The sequence below is a fragment of the Astatotilapia calliptera genome, unplaced genomic scaffold, assembly GCF_900246225.1.
Source record: "Astatotilapia calliptera unplaced genomic scaffold, fAstCal1.2 U_scaffold_49, whole genome shotgun sequence".
Classification (NCBI taxonomy): Eukaryota; Metazoa; Chordata; class Actinopteri; order Cichliformes; family Cichlidae; genus Astatotilapia; species Astatotilapia calliptera.
Window position 1 is genome coordinate 72912 of NW_020535788.1, and position 22875 is coordinate 95786.

The 22875-nt window shown below is 37.2% G+C and overlaps 1 protein-coding gene across 1 annotated transcript; it reads left to right on the top strand.

Annotated features, from left to right (window-relative positions):
* The first annotated feature begins 326 nt into the window (after window positions 1-326).
* Window positions 327-22501, top strand: LOC113018180 (integrin alpha-M-like). The gene is made up of 30 exons (XM_026161238.1): window positions 327-389; window positions 9532-9634; window positions 9811-9914; window positions 10360-10430; window positions 10665-10779; window positions 11068-11195; window positions 11292-11437; window positions 11844-11994; window positions 13502-13652; window positions 14046-14119; window positions 14290-14410; window positions 14586-14725; window positions 14821-14967; window positions 15058-15270; window positions 15365-15498; window positions 15979-16121; window positions 16225-16379; window positions 16513-16638; window positions 19699-19772; window positions 20159-20300; window positions 20390-20488; window positions 20620-20699; window positions 20784-20870; window positions 20984-21053; window positions 21151-21249; window positions 21366-21446; window positions 21550-21660; window positions 21813-21926; window positions 22001-22111; window positions 22207-22501. The coding sequence occupies exons 1-30, from the start codon at window positions 356-358 to the stop codon at window positions 22309-22311; spliced, it is 3429 nt and encodes a 1142-aa protein (XP_026017023.1). The 5' UTR covers window positions 327-355; the 3' UTR covers window positions 22312-22501.
* The last annotated feature ends 374 nt before the right edge of the window (window positions 22502-22875 follow it).

Consider the following 22875-nt stretch of genomic DNA (forward strand, 5'->3'; position numbering starts at 1 on the left):
ACAAGAGGAACAATTTAACAGTGTGTTAGGGAGACGCGGAGAAAAGCAAACAGGGGAAAATAAACAGGCTGTTATTTCTATTTGAAGGACTGGTAGAAACATATAAAAGATTTGCAGAAAAGCAGTTACTTTCTGAATTTACAGATCAATTTACAAGTACTGCTAACACAAAATGCTGTGGGAAGCATTTCCAACCCATAAAAATTAATTTAATTGATAGAAAATAAATTCAGCCTTACAGTTTTTCTGATATCGTCTACATGAATTTGTAATCTGACTCAAAACTTCCAGTACTAGTAGTGCTCTTTAAAAAAAGAAAAGAAATCACACTTTATCTTTCGTCGGGAGCAACACCATGGACTTGATATTCAGTGCTACGTTATTGTCAGGTAAGACAACTTTGTACCTTCTGATTTTGTTTTTCATTTTCTATTTATGAATTACAGCAACCTATGAAAAATGGACTGACCTGGGCCGGTTCTAGACAGGCATATATGAGGGGGCAAACAGAAATGTAGCAATGTGCATATTGTGGCAATGGAGGAGGGAAAGGGGTGGGGTGCTGTGGATAACTGTTTTTGTCATGTAATTGGATTGGCTGTCCCACCTAAAGGCTAAGCTTCTCCTGGTCTAGTTCTTAGGGTCACTGAGGCATGCAAACCCCCTGACCACATTAAGGTGGCTATCCCTCAGGGGGAAAACTGAAAAATAAAACAGCAAAAAATAAAATATTTCTCATCAGATTATAAAAGCTAAAAACATGACAGTTACCTTAATTGGATGGCCTGTATCAAATATATTCGAACCCAACAATAACACTTCTCACTATTGCCAATATTAACAAAACTAAAAGGGTAGGAAAATAGAATAATAAAAAAAAAGAACACCAAATATCCATCAGGATCTTTACAACCAACAACATAAAATTTATCTTAATTGGATGGCCCAAATCTCAAATTAATTGGCAAGACTAAGTAAGAATAAAATGAGACTTCTCAATATAGCCAATATTTACAAAACTAAAAAGAGTTTGCATAGTAATAAAACACACACACACACAATTCACCATGTCTCTTCCTACAACACTCAAACTAATTTGTAGAACACAATGGATTCAGAACAGAACATATTAACTTTTTTTGTCTTTTTTTTTTTTTTTTTTTTTTTTTATTACAACAAACAGAACTCTGTGTTTGCAACTAAACACTCTCCTTTCTCCTCAATCCGCTCTACAATAACAGTCTCCTGTTTCTCTTTCCAAAAACTTTCATCCATATCCAAGTTATTCATTATGAACTTCTATTGGGCCAAGATCACCAAATTTCTCTTTCTTTTATGTAACATGGTGTGACGATAGGGGTTAAGACCTATGACAAAGTGGAGAAGGAACTCTCATACGATGCTGAAGACACACCAATTAGCAGGACTGTTACAAACAATTTTCAATATTCTTATGTGAAAATCTAGTTTCCATTCTTGAAAGTCCCTGTCAAGGATGTTGAGCAGGGATCTTTTCAGAGACTGATGGGGAGAATCATAGGGTCACCAGAGTCTGTTTGGTCCAAAGTTGAGAGCGCAACACTTTGTTTGTTCATTGTTTTCCTTCTCTTTGTTGGATGTGACTCCTCCTCAGCAGGAGATGACACCCCCCAGCAGTCATCCTCACAGATGTTTTTTAAGGAGTCAAGTGCTGCACTAACAACCTCAGAAGCACTGCACAGATCAATTCACTGACACTATAGAATAGCATTCGCTGGTTTTAAGTGCACCCACAGTACGAACTTTCCAATCTCAAAGAATTGATGCCTCTTAATTTGGCATAACAGGCCTGATGCCTCGGTGCACAGGTCAACGGCAGCATTATCATCCTCTGTCATCTCATACAGGATACTAAGGATTTCTTCTTGATTTTCCACAGTGCACCTTGTCACCACATAGTGGCTTGACCATCTGATCTCAAGCAGCCTTTTTAGACAAGGTGCATCATGTTTATTGAGCACATAGTGGTGGTGAAAAAAGTTGTAGAGTGAACTAGAAAGATTAAAAAATCTTTTTGCACATGGCTCACTCTAATGGCATGCACAACCACTAAGTGCAGTTGGTTGTTGTAGCAGTGGATGTATGGGACATATTTGTCAATCCTCTCAAAGCGTGTACACCACATTTAATCCTACTCCTTACAGAAGCCCCATCATAAAACTGGCAAAGTATACTGTCAGCATTGTAGTGTTGAAATCTCCCAATTCTTTGAATCTTTGGGCTGAAGGAAGGACAATACTCGGTGTATTTATGCTCAATCAACAATCATTTATTTCCATACAATTCAACACAAAGAGCATTAGAACCATCATGATGGGGAGACCTGCCTGAAGAGGGTCACAGCAAGTCTCAAAATGGTGACGGTTTACACAGCTTCTTATACCCTCTAACGGCCCCCACCTAATCGTAAAAGACCAAACATTAACATTCTTTCTCTCTTACGGCGCCTGAGTTATGACCTCGGCAGTTGTTTCTCTGCTTTCTGTAAGGTGGGGGTGTGGAATGTGGTCTGTCTATCTCCCCTGTCTTAGACACAGTCTCCTGCTTACAACCTTCTTTTCATGATTCAACAATTAAGCATGTAATACATTCACAGCAGATCAAGGATACAGAGTGATGCACACTTATCTAATAAACTAATAAGTGAATATGTTCTTTTAACTTAAAAGTATAATGAGAACTAAACTACATACAGATCACACACTCTATATTAAAGGGTATAATATGATCTACAGCAGTATTCTAATTCAACTACTTTGATTACATATATAAGGTAACATATAATAACAGAATAATCTGATAGTAGCCAGCATCAGAAAGATGTAACAGTATCTCAGAGGTGATGTACTTTGCATTAAGTTGTTGCAAGTCAAGCAACCCAGTAAGATGCTCCTCTGGCATGGAATTCCAGATGAACCGTATTATCACAGACACATTTTCCACATTGAACCTATCCCTGGTCCCATCACTTTTGAGGCAAAAGCTTCTCATCCTTCTCTAAGGTATATTCCATCAGTTGTAGAAAAATACCTGAAGCAATGTCATCATCATTACCCGCTGCATCATGTCTCAAGGTTGGGTGGCTGTAGCTCAGGTGGCAGAGCAGGTCAGCCACTAATCAGAAGATCGGTGGTTCGATCCCAGGTTGCCTCCTGTCAAGTATCCTTGGGCAAGATACTAACCCCATGTTTGCCTACTGGTGGTAGTCAGAAGGCCCGGTGGCGCCAGTGTCCGGCAGCCTCGCCTCTGTCAGCGCGCCCCAGGGCAGCTGTGGCTACAATGTAGCTTGCCATTGCCTGTGTGTGTGTGTGTGTGTGTGTGTGAATGACTGAATGAAGTGTAAAGCGCTTTGGGGTCCTTAGGGACTGAGTAAAGCGCCATACAAATGCAGGCCATTTACCATTCAGGAGTACCGCGAAGCCCCAACTCCTTTACACAGAGAAATATATAGCACTACCAATACTCTTGACATAGCAATGTTTTTTTCACATTGTGTTTTACCAACCAACATTGAATCCACAGTCACCCCTGTGGCCTCTCTGTTTTTATGCTCAGTCCAGATAGCTGAAGCATGCACATGGTTGTGGCTGGACACATGCCTCTGTAGCCCCTTGTCTCGACCAGGTGCTGTTTTCCATTTGTTACAACCAGTTATGGTAAAAACTACATCCTTCTCATTAACAGTGCTGCTCAGTATTGTGGTGTGTTGCAATTTAAGTCACTGGGTAGCTGAGCAAGTTGCTTTGGGACAGCAATTGTTGGCAGAGGTACAGGAGAAGCAGCACCTGTTGATGCCACAGGAGCAGACATGCTAGCTGTTGTCTCTGATGTACCAGCAACAGCGTCATTGCTACTGGTATTGGTACAGGCAGGAGCAGCACAGAATTTTTTAAATGCTTGGAAAAATAATGTATCTCACTTTCTTTTTCACTCACTCCCTTTGTGAGCTGCTGGAAGCTGGGGTGAAACGTGAAGAAGCTTTACTAAAATCACTGTGATTACATCAGTATGTGAAATGAGAAAACTGTTGAGTGCAGAGTTGAAAACTGGGGCAGGGCTTTGTGTCGCGGACACAGACACAGGCCCTTCAGTCAACTCTGTGCAGCAGACAGGCTCACAGAAAGATACACTGCTCTACTAGACTGAAACTGTGAAAACAACAATGGAATCGTTGACTGTATAAATATGTTTGTATTTTTTAGTTGTTAATTATCTCACGAGATAATAAGTGATTTTTACGACAGAGGTTTGCTGCTTCATTTTGCTCTGCCCTACCTGCTGAGAAACCTGACACCAGGTCATTTGCATACTAACAGTGATTGGATGTTTAGCTGGGAGGAGGGTGAGTAGGGGTTCTCTGCTGAGGGTTGTGCGAGTTTGCGCACCAACAGAGCACAGAGGGAAAGAGTGGACGAGATGTGAAACTAGGGCTGCACGATTTTGCATAAAATGAGAATCACAATTTTTTTGCTTAGAATTGAGATCACGATTCTCTCACAATTTTCTTTTCCAATATAAATATTTCTTGCACTTATTAACTGCACATCAACTTCGTAACAGTTGAGACTGAACATAAAAACAATAAATAAACATAAAAACAACAAATGTCTCACGTTTTGTTGTTGCCGCAAAACGTTGTACTGCTTGAAATTCCGTCTCCGCCGTTGCTCAACACTGTGTGTATAGAGCAGGTAGTGCAACATTTTTAAAATAGTTGTGGGACGGCACTGTGTAGCGTTTGTCTAGGATGTTGATCATTCTCCTAAATCCCTCGTTTTGCACAGTGTTGATGGGAGCCATATCTTTGGTCAGGTGATAAGTAATGGCCTCCGTAATTTCTTTGTGCCTGCAGGAGGTCGACAGGTATGGGGAAGTGCTGTATAACGTTCCCGTTATTAATGTTTGGGTGGCTGACGGGGACGGATTTTCTCCTGTCACTTTCTTGGCCTTTACAGCTTTGTCATATTGCACTTTATGGTGACGTTTGAGGTGGTTATACAGATTTGTAGTGTTACCTTGCGGTGCTGCTACTATGGCAAGGGATAGCTCAGTAGGTAGAGTGGTGGCCCCATGATCGGAAGGTCGGGGGTTCAACTCCACTGAACGGCTACCCTGAGGTACCCCTGAGCAAGGTACCGTCCCTACACACTGCTCCCCGGGCGCTGCATTGGTGGCTGCCCACTGCTTCACTGGGTGAATGGGTTAAATGCAGAGGAACTATTTCCCTATGGGGACTAACACACACACACACACACACACAAAACACAGCTTGCAAATGATATTTTTTTGACTCTCATCGTCTTCTTTGAAGGCAAAAAACTTCCACACGGAGGAATGAGAACCTTTTCTTGGAAGTAATTTTACAGTGGGGTTGTCATTCTCACCGGTATCAGGAAACGTTTTCTCTGCGCTCATTGTGTTTTCTCCCCTCGGGCAGTTTCACGTGCTCTAAGTTTTTTTTTGTTTTTTTTTCCCCTGCCAGATGGCTTCTGTATCACGTGGTATAAGGCTCCACCCTTGTCATTTGTTGAGCAGGAAGCGTGAGCGCTTGTTTTCATGCAGATTATGTCCCGGATCAAAATGCGGTACAATTAATCGTGCAGCCCTATGTGAAACCATCTCATTTGTGCCTTTTCTAGTGGATTTTTCAGCTACTGTAGTAAATCTTGTCCATATTCATGTTTGTGGGTAATCTATTTTATTTCTTATTTTGTTATTTATTAAGTTTGATTTAAGGGGTAGGACATTTGTTTAAGGGGGCATATAGCCAGCCACGGGAATCATTGGTACTTTATGCAATAAAAACTGCAGACTTCCTTCTGAATACAGAAAGTGCAATAATCTTTTTAATTATGTTTTTCTTAATGTTGTGATATAATGTACATTCACAACTGTGTAAAAATAAATAAAAATGGTATATTCTTTAACCCTTTAAGACCTACCATAGAACCAAGTTCACCAGAGCTTATATTATATTTTTACATGCTGTGGAGCCATTTTTGGAAGCATTTCAAGTTGCTATACATCAATACAACCATTATAACTCAGATTTTAATAATATGTATGCATTAAGTGCATAGTAATTACATAAATTGCAAAAAAGTGCAATAAACTACAAAAAAATGTTTAAATCGTTTTTGTTTTTTTAACATATATTTCTAGTTAGAGAAATTTAAGAGGCTTATCCCTCAAAACTGTAAATACAAAAAAGTTGCACAAAATAGTTTCCTACCACAGGAAATTTATTTTGAGTGTCTTCATAGTTTTATTTTTGAAATACACCAATTTTTATATACTGCAGGAAAAACGAAAATAAATATTATACTGCAAATTTGCAAAAAAGCAGCATATGCATCAAAATAAACTATTTCCAGCAGTGCAATATGAGTCCTCAACATTCCAGAAACGACACAGAAAGTCATAAAGTCAAAGATAACTTTTAAAACACCAGTATAGGCTCATGAGGCCCTGATGGTAAAAAACTACATTTCTGCGAAAACGACGTCACTTCCGGTTTCGGGCAGGTCATGGCGGACATGTGAAAGTTCGCGCTGACGTCTATTCCAACATAGGAAGTGTTATGAACAGCTGATCGGATCGGCAAAGCGTGTTTCTGGAATATTATGTTTGTGTTGCTGCAAGCGCTTTTTATGCAGTTTTTGCAAAGCTATATGTGGAAGGAAACCGTGACCTAGGACAAGCTGATGACATAAGATGTAAGTACAACTCCTCCGGTTTCATATGCAAAAAACATTTTTGCGCTAGCTTACGTGGTTGCAGTGCTACCGGGATTTAAAAATAGTTATGCAAAACAGAGCGTGCCCGCTCCGATCGGTTTTAAAGGGTTAAAAGCCACAACAACACAATTGCGGTTGTGTCGAGAAGAAAAAGAACATTTGCATTTCAATGTAGTTGCAGAACATTTTGACATGAAAAAAAATAGCATCGTTTGATATCATATTAAATTTTTTTTAGGAAGCTGTGTTATATCATGTCATAGCATGACTTGTGTGGCAGGCATCAAGTCTGTCAATTAAAGCTGGTCTTGGCCAACTAAATACAATAGTTGGCCAACTAACTACAACTAATAACTGAATCATTCTTGAAATTATAAAGCTATTGGGGAAGCAGAACATATTTGCAATAAATATCGATTGAATCAGAATACTTTATTAATCCCTAGGGAAATTATGTTATGTTATTATTGAAATAGTTAGTATTGGATTTACTAATGAGATATAAACATGTCCATTGGAATTTTTTGATTGCTTACATTTTTGGATAACTTGGCATGCCTCAAGTCAAATTGACCCAGGAACATCATTGCTGTGCTAACTAACATAACAGGAGGGTTAAGTACAAGTGGTAACTGCCTGAATTAACCATGAATGACAGTATAAAATAAATATTTATAAAACGTCAATGTCACTTGCAAACAATGAGCTCATATTCAATCATATATGTAAATCCACATCTAAATACTTGGTTATTCACTTATCTAGACTTTATAAAGATCTAAAGTTATCTTTATACTGAATATAAGATTATCAATCAAGAGCAAACATTTAATAAACAAATCTGTATTTATAAATTACATACTAAGCAGGATTAAAGCTTTATAAATGATGAATTTAGCACTTATTAATACATTACTAACTCTTTACAGTGTGGCATTATTATATAGTGTTATTATGTAATATGGTACTATCACATAGCTTTATCAAACAAAAGGCTCTCAGAAACTGGGGAAAACTCTGACAGGAAGAGGTCTGGCAGACCCAAAGCCACAACTGAATCAGAGGACAAGTTTCTGAGAATTAACAGCTTGTGTGATAGGTGGCTCACAGGACAACAGCTTTAAGCACAGCTTAGTAGTGGGCGTAGTAAGCAAGTCCCAGTTTCAGCTGTGAAGAGAAGACTTTAAGCTGCAGGTTGGACAGGACGAGTTGCTGCAAGAAAGCCATTGCTACGATGCCACAATAAGACAAAGAGGCTTGTCTGGGCAATGAAACACCAGCCTCGGATTACTAAAGACTGGAAGAAGGTATTATGGACTGATAAATTGAAATTTGAAATCACGCAGGATTTTTGTATGCCTTCATGTAGGTGAAAGGATGTTTCCACAGTGTGTGGCATCAACTATCAAACATGGAGGAGAAAGTGTGATGATCTGCGGCTGTTTTGCTGGATTCAGGGTCAGTGACTTGTACAGACTGAGAGGCACCCTGAACCAAAATGGCTACCACAGCATTCTGCTTACAATACCCTCTGGTATGTGCCTAGTTGGTCAGGGGTTCATCCTACAGCAGGATAATGACCCAAAACATAAGTCCAAGCTGTGCCAGAACTACCTTAGGAGGAAAGAACAAGATGGTAAGCTTGAAAACATGGAGTGGTCATTACAATCTCCAGACTTGAACCCCATCGAGCTGGTTTGGGATGAATTGGACAGAATAGTGAAAGAAAAGCAACCTACAGTGCCGCACATTTATGACAACTTCAGCAACAGACATTGGAAAAACTTTCTGAAGAATACTTGATTTCTATTCTCTGTGCAGTCAGTGCTGGCAGGGTTTGGGGTTCCAGGGGTGCTCCGCCTCCGTGCTGGGGCTCTGGCAGGGCCTTGGGGACTTGGGTCCTTTCACACTCTGGAAGACCTCTGGATGTCTGGGGGCTGGATCTCCTCCATGTCTGCTTCATGCCCTGGGGGACGGGGCTATGGCTCCCCACACCTTCTAGCAGATCATTACATGGAGAGACCTTTTGAAAACAAGTGTGTTCACGCACACAGTTGTCCACACAGGTGTTCAAAGACACAAACTACCCTTCCTTGGCTCTGGCCTCAAAGCATACTGCGCACTGTCAGTCTTACGTGCTCCTCAATACCATCCAGTATTTACTATTTATTGTTACACTACTCATCTAGGTTGTTGCTGTGGTCTCCCTACTGTGTTGTTCTCTTTTTGCTTGTTTTCTTTTTTCTTTTTTTATTCCAACAGGTGATCCAGCTGATTTTTTTTTTTTTTTTTTTTTTTTTTTTTTTTTTTTGTGTCTTCTCTCAGTGTCCCTCTTCCCCTCTGTTTTTCTTTCCCTCCCATTCTTTCTTTTTCCCTTTCTTAGCCTCCATTCATCTGGACCAATATGGCATAGCCATACTGACCCACTTGGAAAAATAAATCCATTGACCTTCAGACAATAATTCTGATTTCTAAAGTACCGAACGGAACAGGCAAAAAAAAAAAAGGAAAGCAAACAAACAAAATGGGCTCCACATTAAAGTTTTATAAGTGAAAAGTTACTACCTTTAAATTGTCTTACTCTAGTGCACTCTAGTGGTAATGAAAGAAACACTCTGGTACTCGAGAGGTAGAATGAAATTAGACTAACACAGCGTAAACAGTTTCCGAAATGTCATTATGATTAGTAGTGCTATAATAATAATGTTATCTTTTTTTACAGTGATTTTAAAGATTTGTGTTCATTATTCCTCAGTGTTAAATGCTGCACTTGGTTTCAATATTGATCCCGTGGCTTGGAAGACCCTGAGTAACTCTGCTGCTGGTTTTGGCTACCAGGTGGTGCAGAGACAATCAGAGTAAGTCCGGACATGCATTGTTATGTTGAAAGCGAGTTTACAGCTGCATGTTTAACATTACTGCTATTTCTTTTTTATTTATTTACCATCTCTGTTGTGCTATATGGACATATGGAGTTTATTTAATTAGAGTTTGCTTTCTAGACTTACATGATTGACTGGATTTATTTTGTTAGTTTGCTCGTCAGTGCTCCACTGGAACAGCATTCACAAAATGGAAGAGGGAATATATACAGCTGCAAAACCTCTTCCCAAAACTGCCAAATTATACAGTTTCAAGGTAGGTAACCATTCATTTCTAAATGTGCTAAAACTCGGATAGTATTTTGCCATAAAAATAGATATCCATAGATCCTGTCGCATACATTTGTTTAAATCAAATCACAGTTACAGTAGATTTCCATATTAGATATCTTAGTATGTAACGTTCAGCCTTAAAAATGAAATAAACTTTCCAACTGATGATAAAAACAAGAAAACATTTCTTAAATTTTGACAATAGTGACGAAGAAAAGTAAAACTGAGTTTTGTTTTGCATTCCTTCATTTTGAAAATATACCAGATGAAAACTACTGTTTATCTCAGTTTCCAGTCTAGACGATACCACTTCTTATAGTTATCATGAATTGTGGCACTTTGTAGTTCTCAATTTGAATATTGTTTTCTTCCTTACACAAAGTGTATTTTAGGAGTGTTTTAACACATTTGTAATGCTTTCAATACAGCACCAGAGTTTGCAGTCAACATGTCGCTTGGTTTGTCAATGAAAAGTGATCCGACAGCACAAAACACTGTGGTGAGTTACTGAACTGCAGACATTACCAGTGATTGTATCTCTCTATATCTATCGCTATATCTGTATATCTCTCTGTCTCTCTCTCTCTCTTCTTTAAACAGACTAAAAGTCAGCAGATTTTAAAGAGTTGTGTCGGAATTTCTTGTTTGATTTTATATAGAATTAATAATTGTTTAAGTGACAAAAAATACTCAACCTGCTGAATTATGGCATCTTGGCTTTGTCTCCTCTCAGGTGTGTGGTCCAACCATTCCGAAGGACTGCAGAAGTATCACCATGTACAACGGTGTGTGCTTTCAGATGGAAAGTTTCAAAAGGATCAGACCACCCATACCTTCTTCTATTCAAGGTAACAGTAAATGGTCTTTGCCTCTCTGTCTCATTCTCTCTCTCTCTCTCTCTCACACACACACACACACACACACACACACACACACACACACACACACACACACACACACACACACACACACACACACACACACACACACACCATGTATATCATTACTCCTGGTGTGTGGTATTCACTGACCCTTTACTAAGGTACAAAATCCTTTTGCTTGCATGATATCAGTTTGAAAAGATATAAAATTAACCCTTAAAAATTAACATAATTCTGAATCCATCTCTTTGACAGAGTGTAGAACACAAGCAGACATTGCCTTTCTGTTGGATGGTTCAGGCAGTGTAGATAATACTGATTTTCAAACGATGAAGGGATTTGTGAAAGATCTAATCCAATCATCTCTCTCAAGTGACACACAGGTGAGCAGCTGCTGTCTCTCTGTCAGTAAAATCATGGCAAAGACATAAAATAGCTACATTTTTATTTCTATTGAGTATTTTTTCTCTCTTTTTCAGTTTTCTGTTTCCCAGTTCTCTACTTCACCCGAGGTTCACTTTTACTTTAAGAAATTTTCCTCATCTGGATCAGTGGAGACTGACATCAATGACATCAGTCAACAGAGGAGAGCTACTTACACAGCCGAGGCCATCAGATATGTTGTGTAAATAATGCAGTTATAATAGTGAAGAAGTGCAGATACATTATTGTCCAGTTGATTTTTTTTCCATAAATCTGATCACATTAAGTACTGTGTGGACTGTATGACTGAGGGAAGCCTTTTAAAAGACACACTGTACACAAACTTGTGCTTCAGAGTGTCATCTTCTACTGAGAAGATGTTATGGCCCCAACTAAGGCTAAATTTAAATATTTGCTGAGTTTAATTTGAAAAAACAAACAAACAAACAAACTTGTATTAGGTTGTTTTGTGCAAAAGTTTAAAAAATTGCCAAAGAGAATGACATGCAGAAATAATAATAATGTGGTTTACCTGATTGTGTATAATTTACAAGATCAACTGTAAAACAATGTTATCAATTTTTTTTTTTTTTTTTTTAATTTGACAGGAACAATGTTTTCACACCACAAGGAGGTTCCAGACCAAATGTGAAGAAGGTCTTGATAGTAATTACGAATGGACAATCTCATGATCGGACTGATCTGGGAGGTGCAGCACAGCTAGCAGAGAGTAAAAACATTGTTCGATTTGCTATTGGGGTAAGTACTTCCATTATTTAAACCTGCAGAATGTTGCATTTTATACTAATAATGAGTTTTGTTCAGTTGTCACACTACAGTCAAATGAAGCTGCACTATAGGGAGAAAATTCCAGGCTAGTTGTTTGTTTCTCTATAGTGATAGATCAGCTGGAGGATTAGGACTGCCTAATCTAATTGGTTATTATTGGGCATCCAGCATGCATAAAATATTATTGTGGTGCACATCCCCTCAATCCAATTGATGCCAGAGCGAAGCAGCCTCCTGCTCCTCGTTGTTACACGTTTTAACATGCAATGCCTTATAGTCACCCTTATTAAGCCTACCTTCCAACCCAGTTGTTGCTGGATTTTGGTCACGAATAAGAGGCCACTTTGGTTGGCTAACTGTAATAGATGCTCACAGACACTTTGCAATCTTACTCATATGTTTTGGGCATGTCCCAGGCTGTCTGAACTTTGGCATCAATTCTTCAAAATAATTTCAGATATATTAGGTATAAATCTAACTCCGACTCCATGTTGCTACTTTTGGCAAACCATTAAATAACCTTGGTACCACAGCCATCCAAAATAACCTTATCGCCTTTGCTTCTCTTATTGCCCAAAAAGAATTTTGTTGTCATGGAAATCATCTCAGCCACCATTAACCAAAGTCTGGTTACATGACATCCCAGGATATTGCTGTATGTACCTACAAATGCCTGTCTGGCATTTGTCTGGCATCTGATAAATAAAAATGAAAAATAAAAAATAGGAAGAAAACTCCTGAGCCAGCCACTCATTACAGCTCCGAAAGCTGCTTGGCCGGAGAAAACCAGGCGATGAAACTCCTGTTGCACAGTTTTTGTGCTCTAAATGTTTCGACTTTAGAATAATACCACTTATAGTCAATCATAGAACATACAGCAGCCATGAAATTTTACAAACTGACTTACTGCAGCAGTGATATCGTTTAGCAGTACCACACTTAAATTCAGTGAGCTCTTTAGAATGATGCATTCACAAATATTTGTAAATTCAGACTGCATGGCTAAGTGATTTTTTTTTTTTTATGCCTGTAGTAATGTCACTGAAAACACCTGAATTCAAAGATTAAGAATTGTTATTATATACTGGCCACATATTTGTATATACACCATAAAATGTCTCTATAGTGCATTTATTTAGATCAATTTATTTGTTTAGATAAAAGCTAATCTCACTGACCATGTAACCTTGAAAATAAAGCATGGTAAATAAATGAAAAAGCTGAATTATTAATGGAAACATGAGATATGTGTGTAATACAAATACAGCTAGTAGAGGAAAAAAATATGTGTAAAAACGATTTTATAGCATGAGATGAATGTTATCATGGATTTAGGTTCTATTCAGTGTTAGAGAGTTTAAAACCTGTTTGTAAATTTTATTATAAATCAAGTGAAGTTTAACGAATGTATTTTAATAAAGTGAGCAAATAATTTTGCATAGTATGAGGACTCAAACATGTTTGTCAACAATCGTAGGTGGGGAACGCATTTACTAACCCTGATGCCAAAAGAGAACTGCGCACCATTGCATCATCTCCCTCAAACAAACACGTCTTTCAAGTGAAGAACTTCAATGCACTTGAATTAATTAGACAGAATCTGCAGGACAAAACTTTCTCAATCGAAGGTACAAACATAAATTTATTGTTACAACTTTGTAAAAAGTCCTGTAAATGTTTCAAAAATTTAAATAATTGCACTGTAATAAATGCTACTTTCAGCCGCTCACTTATTCACAAGGGATTTTTTCACAGTCATTATGAGGATCTGTGTCCTTCTGGAATTGAAGCAGTTAACTTTCATTTGTTGTGTAAAATGCTACAATAAGAAGCAACTAAAATTAGTACATTGTATTAACTTTATTGTACTGTATTCAGTAAAGTCACATGTAATGTTTTTTAAAATAAACTGTAAAAAGATAATTTTAAATAATTACTTGAAACATAAAAAAATAAACCTTCAAATTGAATTTGACTCATCGTGTCTCTCTTTTACCTTCTCATTTATTTTTCTGTTACAGGATCTCAAAGCAGTGGAGAGTCACTGAAAATGGAAATGTCTCAAGAGGGATTCAGTGCAGTTTATGTGCCCGAGGTAATTAAAACTACCTGAAACTCACCAGACAGTCTAGTCGTAGAAAGAAAGATTCACATGTGCCTTTGTGGCAGTTTTTAAGACCTAAGGGCAAATAGACAGTTAAACACAGTCCAGATTTTAAATGTAAAATAAATTGTATATAAAATGTTTATTTGTCTGCACTGTAGGGAATTCAGATGTCTATTGTTGGTGCAAACCAGTGGAAGGGAGGCTACGTGCAATACACAACTGGAGGCCAGAAGGTGAAAACATATGAGGACATGTCTTTGGAGTCTGACAGTTATCTTGGTAAGAATATTACAGCTTTAACAATCTAACTCATACACATGTGATCATGTATATAAACAGCTCTGCTGTAATTCTTTGACACAAACACACTGAAGAGTTTGCATAACAGACATAATTTAAAAGGAGGAATCAGGAATCTTAATCTGTCTTCTCCTTTTGAAAACCAAAATTCTAGGTTACTCCATGGCGATTGCTAAATCCTGGCATGGCTCTCTGACAGTTGTTGGTGCTCCAAGATATAAACACAGAGGAGTTGTGTTTGCTGTTAACAGAGAAAACTTGAAAAACCAAAAGATTGAGCCCTTTTCATCACAGGTATTCATTTGTATTAAGACAGATATGAATTAAATTATAATTTCCATAGAAATTATTATCTCAGATACAAAAATAATAAGATCTTCCTTACACAGTATCAGACTGGTGAATATTTCGGGGCAGAGGTGTGTACCATGGACATAAATAATGATGACATCACTGATCTAATCTTTATATCAGCCCCAATGTACATGGAGCCTGATAGAGAGGGAAGAATTTATGTTTGCACATTAACTCGTTTGGTAAATCAGTTTTATTTACTGCAGTTAAATTAATTGGTTTATTTGTCAACTTCCCTAATGATCATATAATATTCACTCTCCTCCATTTAGTTTGTAGAGTGTAATTTTGATGATCCGTTAGTACTAAGAGGACGTGCAGCTGTCAAAGGAAGGTTCGGCTCTTCTCTTGCTGTGCTGCCTGATCTAAACTCAGATGGATTCAGGGATTTGGCAGTTGGAGCACCTTTGGAGAATAATGGTGAAGGCAGCATCTACATATTTAACAGTGAAGGAGGAGGAAGAATCAGTCCTACCTACTCACAGGTACACAACATCAAAGAACTCACAAAGATGACTAAACTTATTTATCACTATACAATCTGCAGCTTGACTAATTAAAATATGTCCATGTACACAGAGAATTACTGGCTCTGAGGTCCAGTCAGGACTGAAGTTCTTTGGTCTGTCAATCAGTCAGTCATCTTTTGACCAGAGTGGTGATGAACTGCCTGACTTAGCGGTGGGTTCAAAGGGCACAGTTGTCTTACTGAGGTAAGTCCAAGAAAGTGTAATTGTACTTTTGTCTATTGTAATTCTGCAGTATTTGTTGATATACATATTTACAGTATGCATTAATGATCAAATATTTAGGTACATTTTAAAGTTCATTATTATAAGAATGGCACAGATTTTTATAATATCATATTTATGTTGTATAAAAATAATTAATTATTTATGATTAATTATCACATAAAACATTAACTCTAATTTACATTATTTCTGGTAAGAATTTGGGGGTTTGGGATATGATTTGTGTTTTGTTTCCTTGTTCCCTATTTCCCTTGTTATCTGGTGTCTTTATATTGCCTGAGTCTCCCTCTGTTCCTTGTTGCATCATCACGCTAGACTGCATGATTACCCTGTTTGCTTTTGTTTTGAAAAGCAGCATTAAAGCTGCAGGAAGGAACATCTGGCTGAACAAGGCTCGGGCATGCACAGCTATCTGCCATTCACATGTTTCTTACTTTCCAGATTAAGACCCATAGTAACAGTAAAGGCTGAGGTATCGTTTAGCCCAAAGAAAATCCCTACACAGAATGTAGAATGTTCAAAACCATTGGAGAACACAGCTACAGTCTGCTTTACTATGAGCAGAGTGTCTACAGTCAATGAAGGTTCATTACCCTTCCCACTTGTTATAAACCACTGCCCATCATTTTTATTTTTAATGTATTTACATTTGCAATATTTTAATCAAATTCTGTTTCTCTATTCAAGCTCGAGCAGTGATTGATTACACTTTAACACTGGATGCCACTCGCAAGCCTCCAAACAACCGAGCTTACATCGGTGGGAAACAACGAGAGCAGTCTGGATCAGTTACTGTTGACTTAGGAAGACAACAATGTATAACTATAAAATTCCTCATTGAAGTAAGATCTAATAACAATCTTAGAAAAAAGTCCTAAAACCAACAGAGTTTTGAGTCATTAAACAAATGATTTTCTTTTAATTCATTTTATTTTTAAGACTCCTCCAACATTGAACCTAAACCTCTTCTTGCAGGCTTGCCCTGAAGATGCTCTCAATGAACTTTCCAATGAGCTCAAATTCACGTTTAATGGTTTGCCCTCAAACACAAATCTCAGACCAAGTCTTGCCCCGCAGGCCCAAACAACAACCATTCATCATGTAAGTAACCTTTTAAAAACCCTATTAACTTACCAACTGAGGCTAGACTTTATGAAATTATGACAAACCTTTAGGTTTGCCCTTACCTTTACTGAATCCATTTTATTAAAGGCATGCATCTGACTAATACTGCTTTGAGAGACTTCTGTTGAAGTACTGGAAGTAAATGAGTCACCAGTGATGGTCTCTGTTTAAAGCTGAGCCCATGAAGACCTTCTGCCTGTTCACAAAAAAATATAAAATAGAAAAAAAATGTATATATTTTTTACAAGTTTATAAGCAATTCTACACCCCGGTCAAAAACATAAATATGAAATATACTCTACATATAAGTTATAATATAATATAAACAAATGTACTTGTCCACTGGTTAATTACAAAACCTTGTGGGTGCAAGGACCTCACAGCACAAGCAGACTCCCAACGTATTATATGACTGTGCTGTATGTTATATATCATGTGTGTATATATATAATGTTTTTTTTTTCTATAATGTCTACAAATGTCAAGAAGTCACAAGCAAAGTGAGACCACATCATAGTGCATGTTTAAGGAGGGTTTATTCATCAAAATTATTTATAGATTAAATAGACATAACATTATTTTGTCCATGTTCCATGTCCTGATATCAGACAGAAATGTCACATGATATTAAACAGAAGCTTAAATAACCAACTGAACTCTGTAGAGTGGGAAATTATCATAAAGAAGTTCATTTTAATTTGTAGTTTCAAGCTGCTCTTCATATTTTGGCCACCAGATGTCACCAAAGAGAACTGTGTCCAAATGCTTTGAGTAATGAGTTTGTGATGTGTTACAGACAAAATAGTATTTTACTTATTAATCACCAGTGTTGGGCAAGTTACTTTGAAAAAGTAATTAGTTATAGTTACTAGTTACTTCTTCAAAAAAGTAACTGAGTTACAAGATTCTAAAAGTAATTAATTACTTGAAAAGTAACTATTGCGTTACTTTAAAAAAAAAAAAAAAAAAAAAAAGTTTAACCCTCTGGGGTCCAGGTTATAATTGGCCATTTTTAACTACTTTTGATTTTCGCTCTACATTTCACCTTTAAAAGCTATTTACTTTGCCTTGTTTGGGATCATCCTTTTCAGCACAACCTCACGTGTCTGAATTTACAGTTATGTTTTCATTTTGACATACTGTATTAACACAATTGATATAAAATCAGACAAAAAACATTAAATCCGAGTAGAGTAGAAGTTATATTTTTTTTACTATTTCAACCAATAAACATGTTTAATAAATCATATTTCATGAATTTAATTCAAATATAAATTGTCAATTTTAAAATCCTATGCACAAGTTTTGCAAACAACAAAGTTATTTGCATCCATTTACCTTTTACACTCTTTTTTTTTTTTTTTTTTTAATAACCATTTCAAACTATTTACAGAACAATCAGCTGTTCTGCATTCAATAAGATGTCACACAAATTATTTGTGCCACTCCAAAAAAATACTTTCTGTCCACTATAAAGGAGAACATCACAGCCTGATACCTACAGGTCTGACAGCAGCAGGTGTATCACTCCTTTTTCTACCTGGAAACAGCAGTCACCTCATTGTTCTGACACACAACACAAAACTATCTACAACCCTACACACTAACTACACAAGACAACACATTAACTACACAAATCTCTCACATCTCAAAACTCGCGCGCTCTCTCTCTCTCTCTCTCTCTCTCTCTCTCTCTCTCTCTCTCTCTCTCTCTCTCTCTCTCTCTCTCTCTCTCTCTCTCTCTCTCTCTCTCTCTCTCTCTCTCTCTCTCTCTCTCTCGCCATCACTCCTAAAACATCTGTTTTTTGTTTTGTTTTGGGTTTTTTGCTCATAAGCAGAGAGTGCTTGCTAGCGCTGTCCTTAGACAGTAAACTTGACAAAACAATTCAGGAAAAAACGTCGCATATATATTGTTTATCATGACTCTGGTTTTACGTGGCCTATCAACACAATTTAAAAACTGGTATATATCACCTTGTTGCTTTGTCTTTAAGTGGTCATGTGATTGGCTTACCACGACTACTTTATTCTTCCTCAGTCAAAGAGCAGCACTCATGCGATTGTTTTGCCCCCTTAGCTCCAGGTGTTGTGCCAGAAAGTTATTGCCATCGGCGGGAGCGCACACAGCTGCTTAAAGCTGTAGCTTTAAGCAGATTGCTTACATCTACTTCCATAGTGTGACTTCTAAACAGAGAAACAGACGAACAAATTTAAAATTAAATTTTGTTTTTTATAATTATTTATTCTGTAATATGTTGCATACAACATGCTTTTCATTTTAAATAAATGTTCTTAATTCCAAACTAGTCCCTTGTTTGTTTGTTTTTGTTAAATTACAGGACTAAAGCTGTTACCTGTAAATTTAAATCATGTTTTTATTAAGTACTCTGTATCGGCGAGTACTGAAATGCAAGTACTCGTACTCATACTCGTTTTCAAAAAAGTGGTATCGGTGCATCCCTAGACCGCACCTTTATTTTCCTCCTGTGTCAAACAACTGAAACCAGCTGATTGTTGTGTGAGTACAAGTGGAACAGATGAGTGAAACTGAGGCAAGCAGTCTAACAGTTGGAGGGGATTCAAATTTTGAGAACCTTTCTTGATTCCCGCCCTTCATTGGCTCAATTGGTCAATTTAAAATCCTTCTTTTGGTTCTTAAAACACTTGTTTTTTTTATCCTCCAGTATAACTGCTTCCCCAGTCTCTCAAACAACCTCACATCAGATCAGGTGCAGCTTTTTGAACTGTTCCCACAATTAGATTAGAAGTGTGCTAAGGGGGGTTTCTGTTACTGTGGCTCTGTGTTTACATTCAAAACAGACTCAAAGTCCTTTTAATTTGTGCAGGGTTGCAGTTATTAACTGTGTTTTTTGTGTGTATATATTAACTGTATTTTCTAGCTTTGTAAAGTTTTATTTTGTTGATTTTATTGCCTGTAGACATACATGTAGTAGCACATTGGATCACCATAAAACCACTTATTTAGTCTTTAAATAATGTATAATATGTACTTTTCCATCATGCTCTCTTCCACAGTTAGGGTTTGAGATCAACTGTGGAACTGACAACAAATGCGTTGATAACCTGAAAGTGGATTTCAACTTCACCAGGTGAGGCACTGTTACAAAACTTAAGCTTTGCGTGTGAATCTTGTTTTCTTCAAATGTGTTGTTATTTGCAAGCTGAATTTAATGTCACTTAACTTGTCTTTACATGACCATCATTAATATTTTTGAAAGTGATGACACTCAGTTGTTTTGTTTGTGCTAACAAGCAAATATTAGAATCTTAACTCAATAAAAAGGGATGAATGTTTTTTTTTCTCACATTTAGCGCCAATATCTTAGCACAGCCATTTTTACCTTACTGTTTGAACTAAAAAAATAACATGACTTATCAAAGCTCAAAGTACATCATATTTGATATACTCTGACATTGGTATGCCTGTAGTCTTGTCTTGTTTTGCCTTGTTCTCATCCTCCTTAATACTCCACAGATCCTCAGAGGTTAAACTAGGCATTGATGAGCTTTTAGATGTCACAGTCACAGTGGAGAACAGAGGAGAAAACTCCTACAACAGTCGTGTTATTCTCACGTACCCAGCTGGACTCTCCTACAGGAAGTTCACCATTCAGCAGGTAAAGCATCAGGATCAAGTCTGTATCAGTTCATCACTGATCTGCAGCTCTTCCAATGCATCCAGCAGTCATTTTGTTTTCTAATAAAGGGAAGAATTGAGTGCAACTCTGTGGACAGTGAAGATGGCTTAACACAAGGAAGGACAGACTGCACTATTGACAAGCCAATTTTCAAGAACAGAACTGAGGTTTGTGGTTTTTTTTTTTTTTTTGTTTTTTTGTTTGTTTTGCTTTTTTTGACCAAATGATCCATTCTCCCTTCTGCACAGTTTAGTAAAAACAGGAGTCATTCCAATCTGTCTTCTTCATTTGAATTTAGGTTTCCTTCATTGTCTCCTATGGGATTGAAGCAGACAGTCAACTTGAGAGGAAGCTCTTTGTCACTGCAAATGCCACCAGGTACTGTTCATTTAGTCCAGGTGCACTTCATTTAAGCAAAAACCTCACATATACGGTACAAATCATTTCACTTTTCCTTTTCAGTGGAAATCAGGAGCATGCCCCTACAAGTGAACTCTACAAAAAGAAATGGATTGATGTAAAATACAGCATTTCAATGACATTTGAAAGGTATGTGTTTTTCTGTTTTAACAAAAGCAAACCATTAAGAAATTAACAAATGATGATTTATTGATATTATTTATAATAATAGTTATTTAATAATTGAAATATTTTTGTTTAACTCCTCTCAGCTACAGAAGTTTCACGTTGGGGATAATTCATTTGCAAAAACCCATCCAACAATCAATCAAGGTACAAATCTGTATATATCAGTATTTTTTTTTTAAAGTTCATTGTATGATTTAGACCTAACTACAATGATTGGTTGTTCTCTTCTTTTCTTGTTTAGGTTAAAAATGATATCAGAGCGCTTAATTTCACTTTAGTGATCAGGGTTCCAGTGAAGCTTGGTGAAAAAGACATTTGGGTGGATTTGAGCAGCCTACAGGTAATATACATTTCAGATGTTTTAGCTGCTGACTCCAAAAAATGTTTCAATCTTAGCTGTGGGATGGGCACATGTGGCAAAGTTAGGACCGTTCAAACAAAAAATTTAAATTTCAGATTCCAGACTGTCAGAGAGGAAATGATGAAGAATCAGATGTTAGAGATTTTGTTCCAATTATACTAAAGAATAAAGTAGTGGTAAGTATGCCTCTGCACCTTGCTAGATGACAAAAATTCATAAATTCACCTCACACTGGTTCACAGCTTTTGTTTTATTCAGTCTCTCTTAAATCACCCACAGGATTGCTCTGTAGCCAGGTGCAGAGTGTTCAAATGCAACACTTTCATAGAAAAACTGCAGAGTAGGACGTATGAAATCTCTGCCAACCTCAGTTCAGGATGGATAGAGCAGGTAGTTAATGGATAATTTTTGTTATGTTTGGATTAAAACTGTCACTTTATTTGAACTATATTCTTTAGAAATGTCATATTCAATTAAAGAACACAAACTACATAAATTAAGCTTATCTCATTGGTTTTTTCTTTTTTTTTTTTCTCTCTTAGACTGGACTTGAGTATACCAAGTTCTTCTTGACCAGTACAGCCAGTCTGGAGTATGACGATAACCAGTACTTCTACTTTTCAACAGGGTCCAACTACAATCCTCCTGTTTACAAGGTGATTGCACATTTTCTCCTGTTTGAAATGCACAAGCGTGGATTATTTTGACTTTCTATCACTTCATCTATCAGATTGAGACAGTGGTGCAGGTGTATCCTACGCCAGATTTCATCAAACCAATTGTCATAGGATCCCTGGGAGGGTTGGCTTTTTTGGTTGTACTCACGGCTGGGCTGTATAAGGTGAAACACTCTTCTTACTGTTTTTTGGTGGATTTCACAACTTCAAAAAGTTACTACAGTTATTGTACTGTTATTTCATTTTTTTTCCCTGCAAGGCTGGATTTTTCAACAGTCATTATAAATGGACCCTCAATCAAGAAGAAGATGGCCCAGGTCCAGGAACTGATGAAGGTGCACCTACAACAAACACATATTTGTAGATGTGTATGCATCCTCCTGTTTTAGAAATGAACCTGCTAGATTCATATTAGAACAGACTGAATAAACAAAAAACAACCTAACACCACTTCCTCACTCATTCATTCACTATCACCTCTAGCAGAGGTTCCCATCTGTTGTTCATGGTCCTGAAAGTAAATTTCATTTTAGCAATAGACACACAAAAATTTCTTTTTCAGGACCCTAAAACTTTTCAAATCATACTGTGAGAGAAGGACAGCACAATTGTGTACAAACTGATTAAATCTCACGCTGGTACCTGATGACAAGGCATAAGGAGCAGACACTGTATGTTGAGGGACCACTGTAGAAAAGGTCAGGAATTACCATCCTACGATACAATACATTCAGTAATTTTGCTTCATTGTAAGACTTCTTGCATGATATTCTGTTATTTGCGATTACCTGGGTGATTTTCTGGACACTCCTTTAAGGTGTATTTTTAAAGTAACTATTATTACTATTAAGAATCAAACTGCTTGTCTACAATTAGTTAAAAAGCTACTAAAGAACTGCTGTAATTGTGAAAACATTTACAATGTGAA

Bases quoted from the DNA above. Each gene is read 5' to 3' on its own strand.
- LOC113018180 (XM_026161238.1), top strand. From the start codon at position 356: ATGGACTTGATATTCAGTGCTACGTTATTGTCAG. The intron at 9,915-10,359 runs GTAGGTAACCAT...CTTTCAATACAG, and splicing joins CCAAATTATACAGTTTCAAG to CACCAGAGTTTGCAGTCAAC. The intron at 11,438-11,843 runs GTAAATAATGCA...TTAATTTGACAG, and splicing joins GAGGCCATCAGATATGTTGT to GAACAATGTTTTCACACCAC.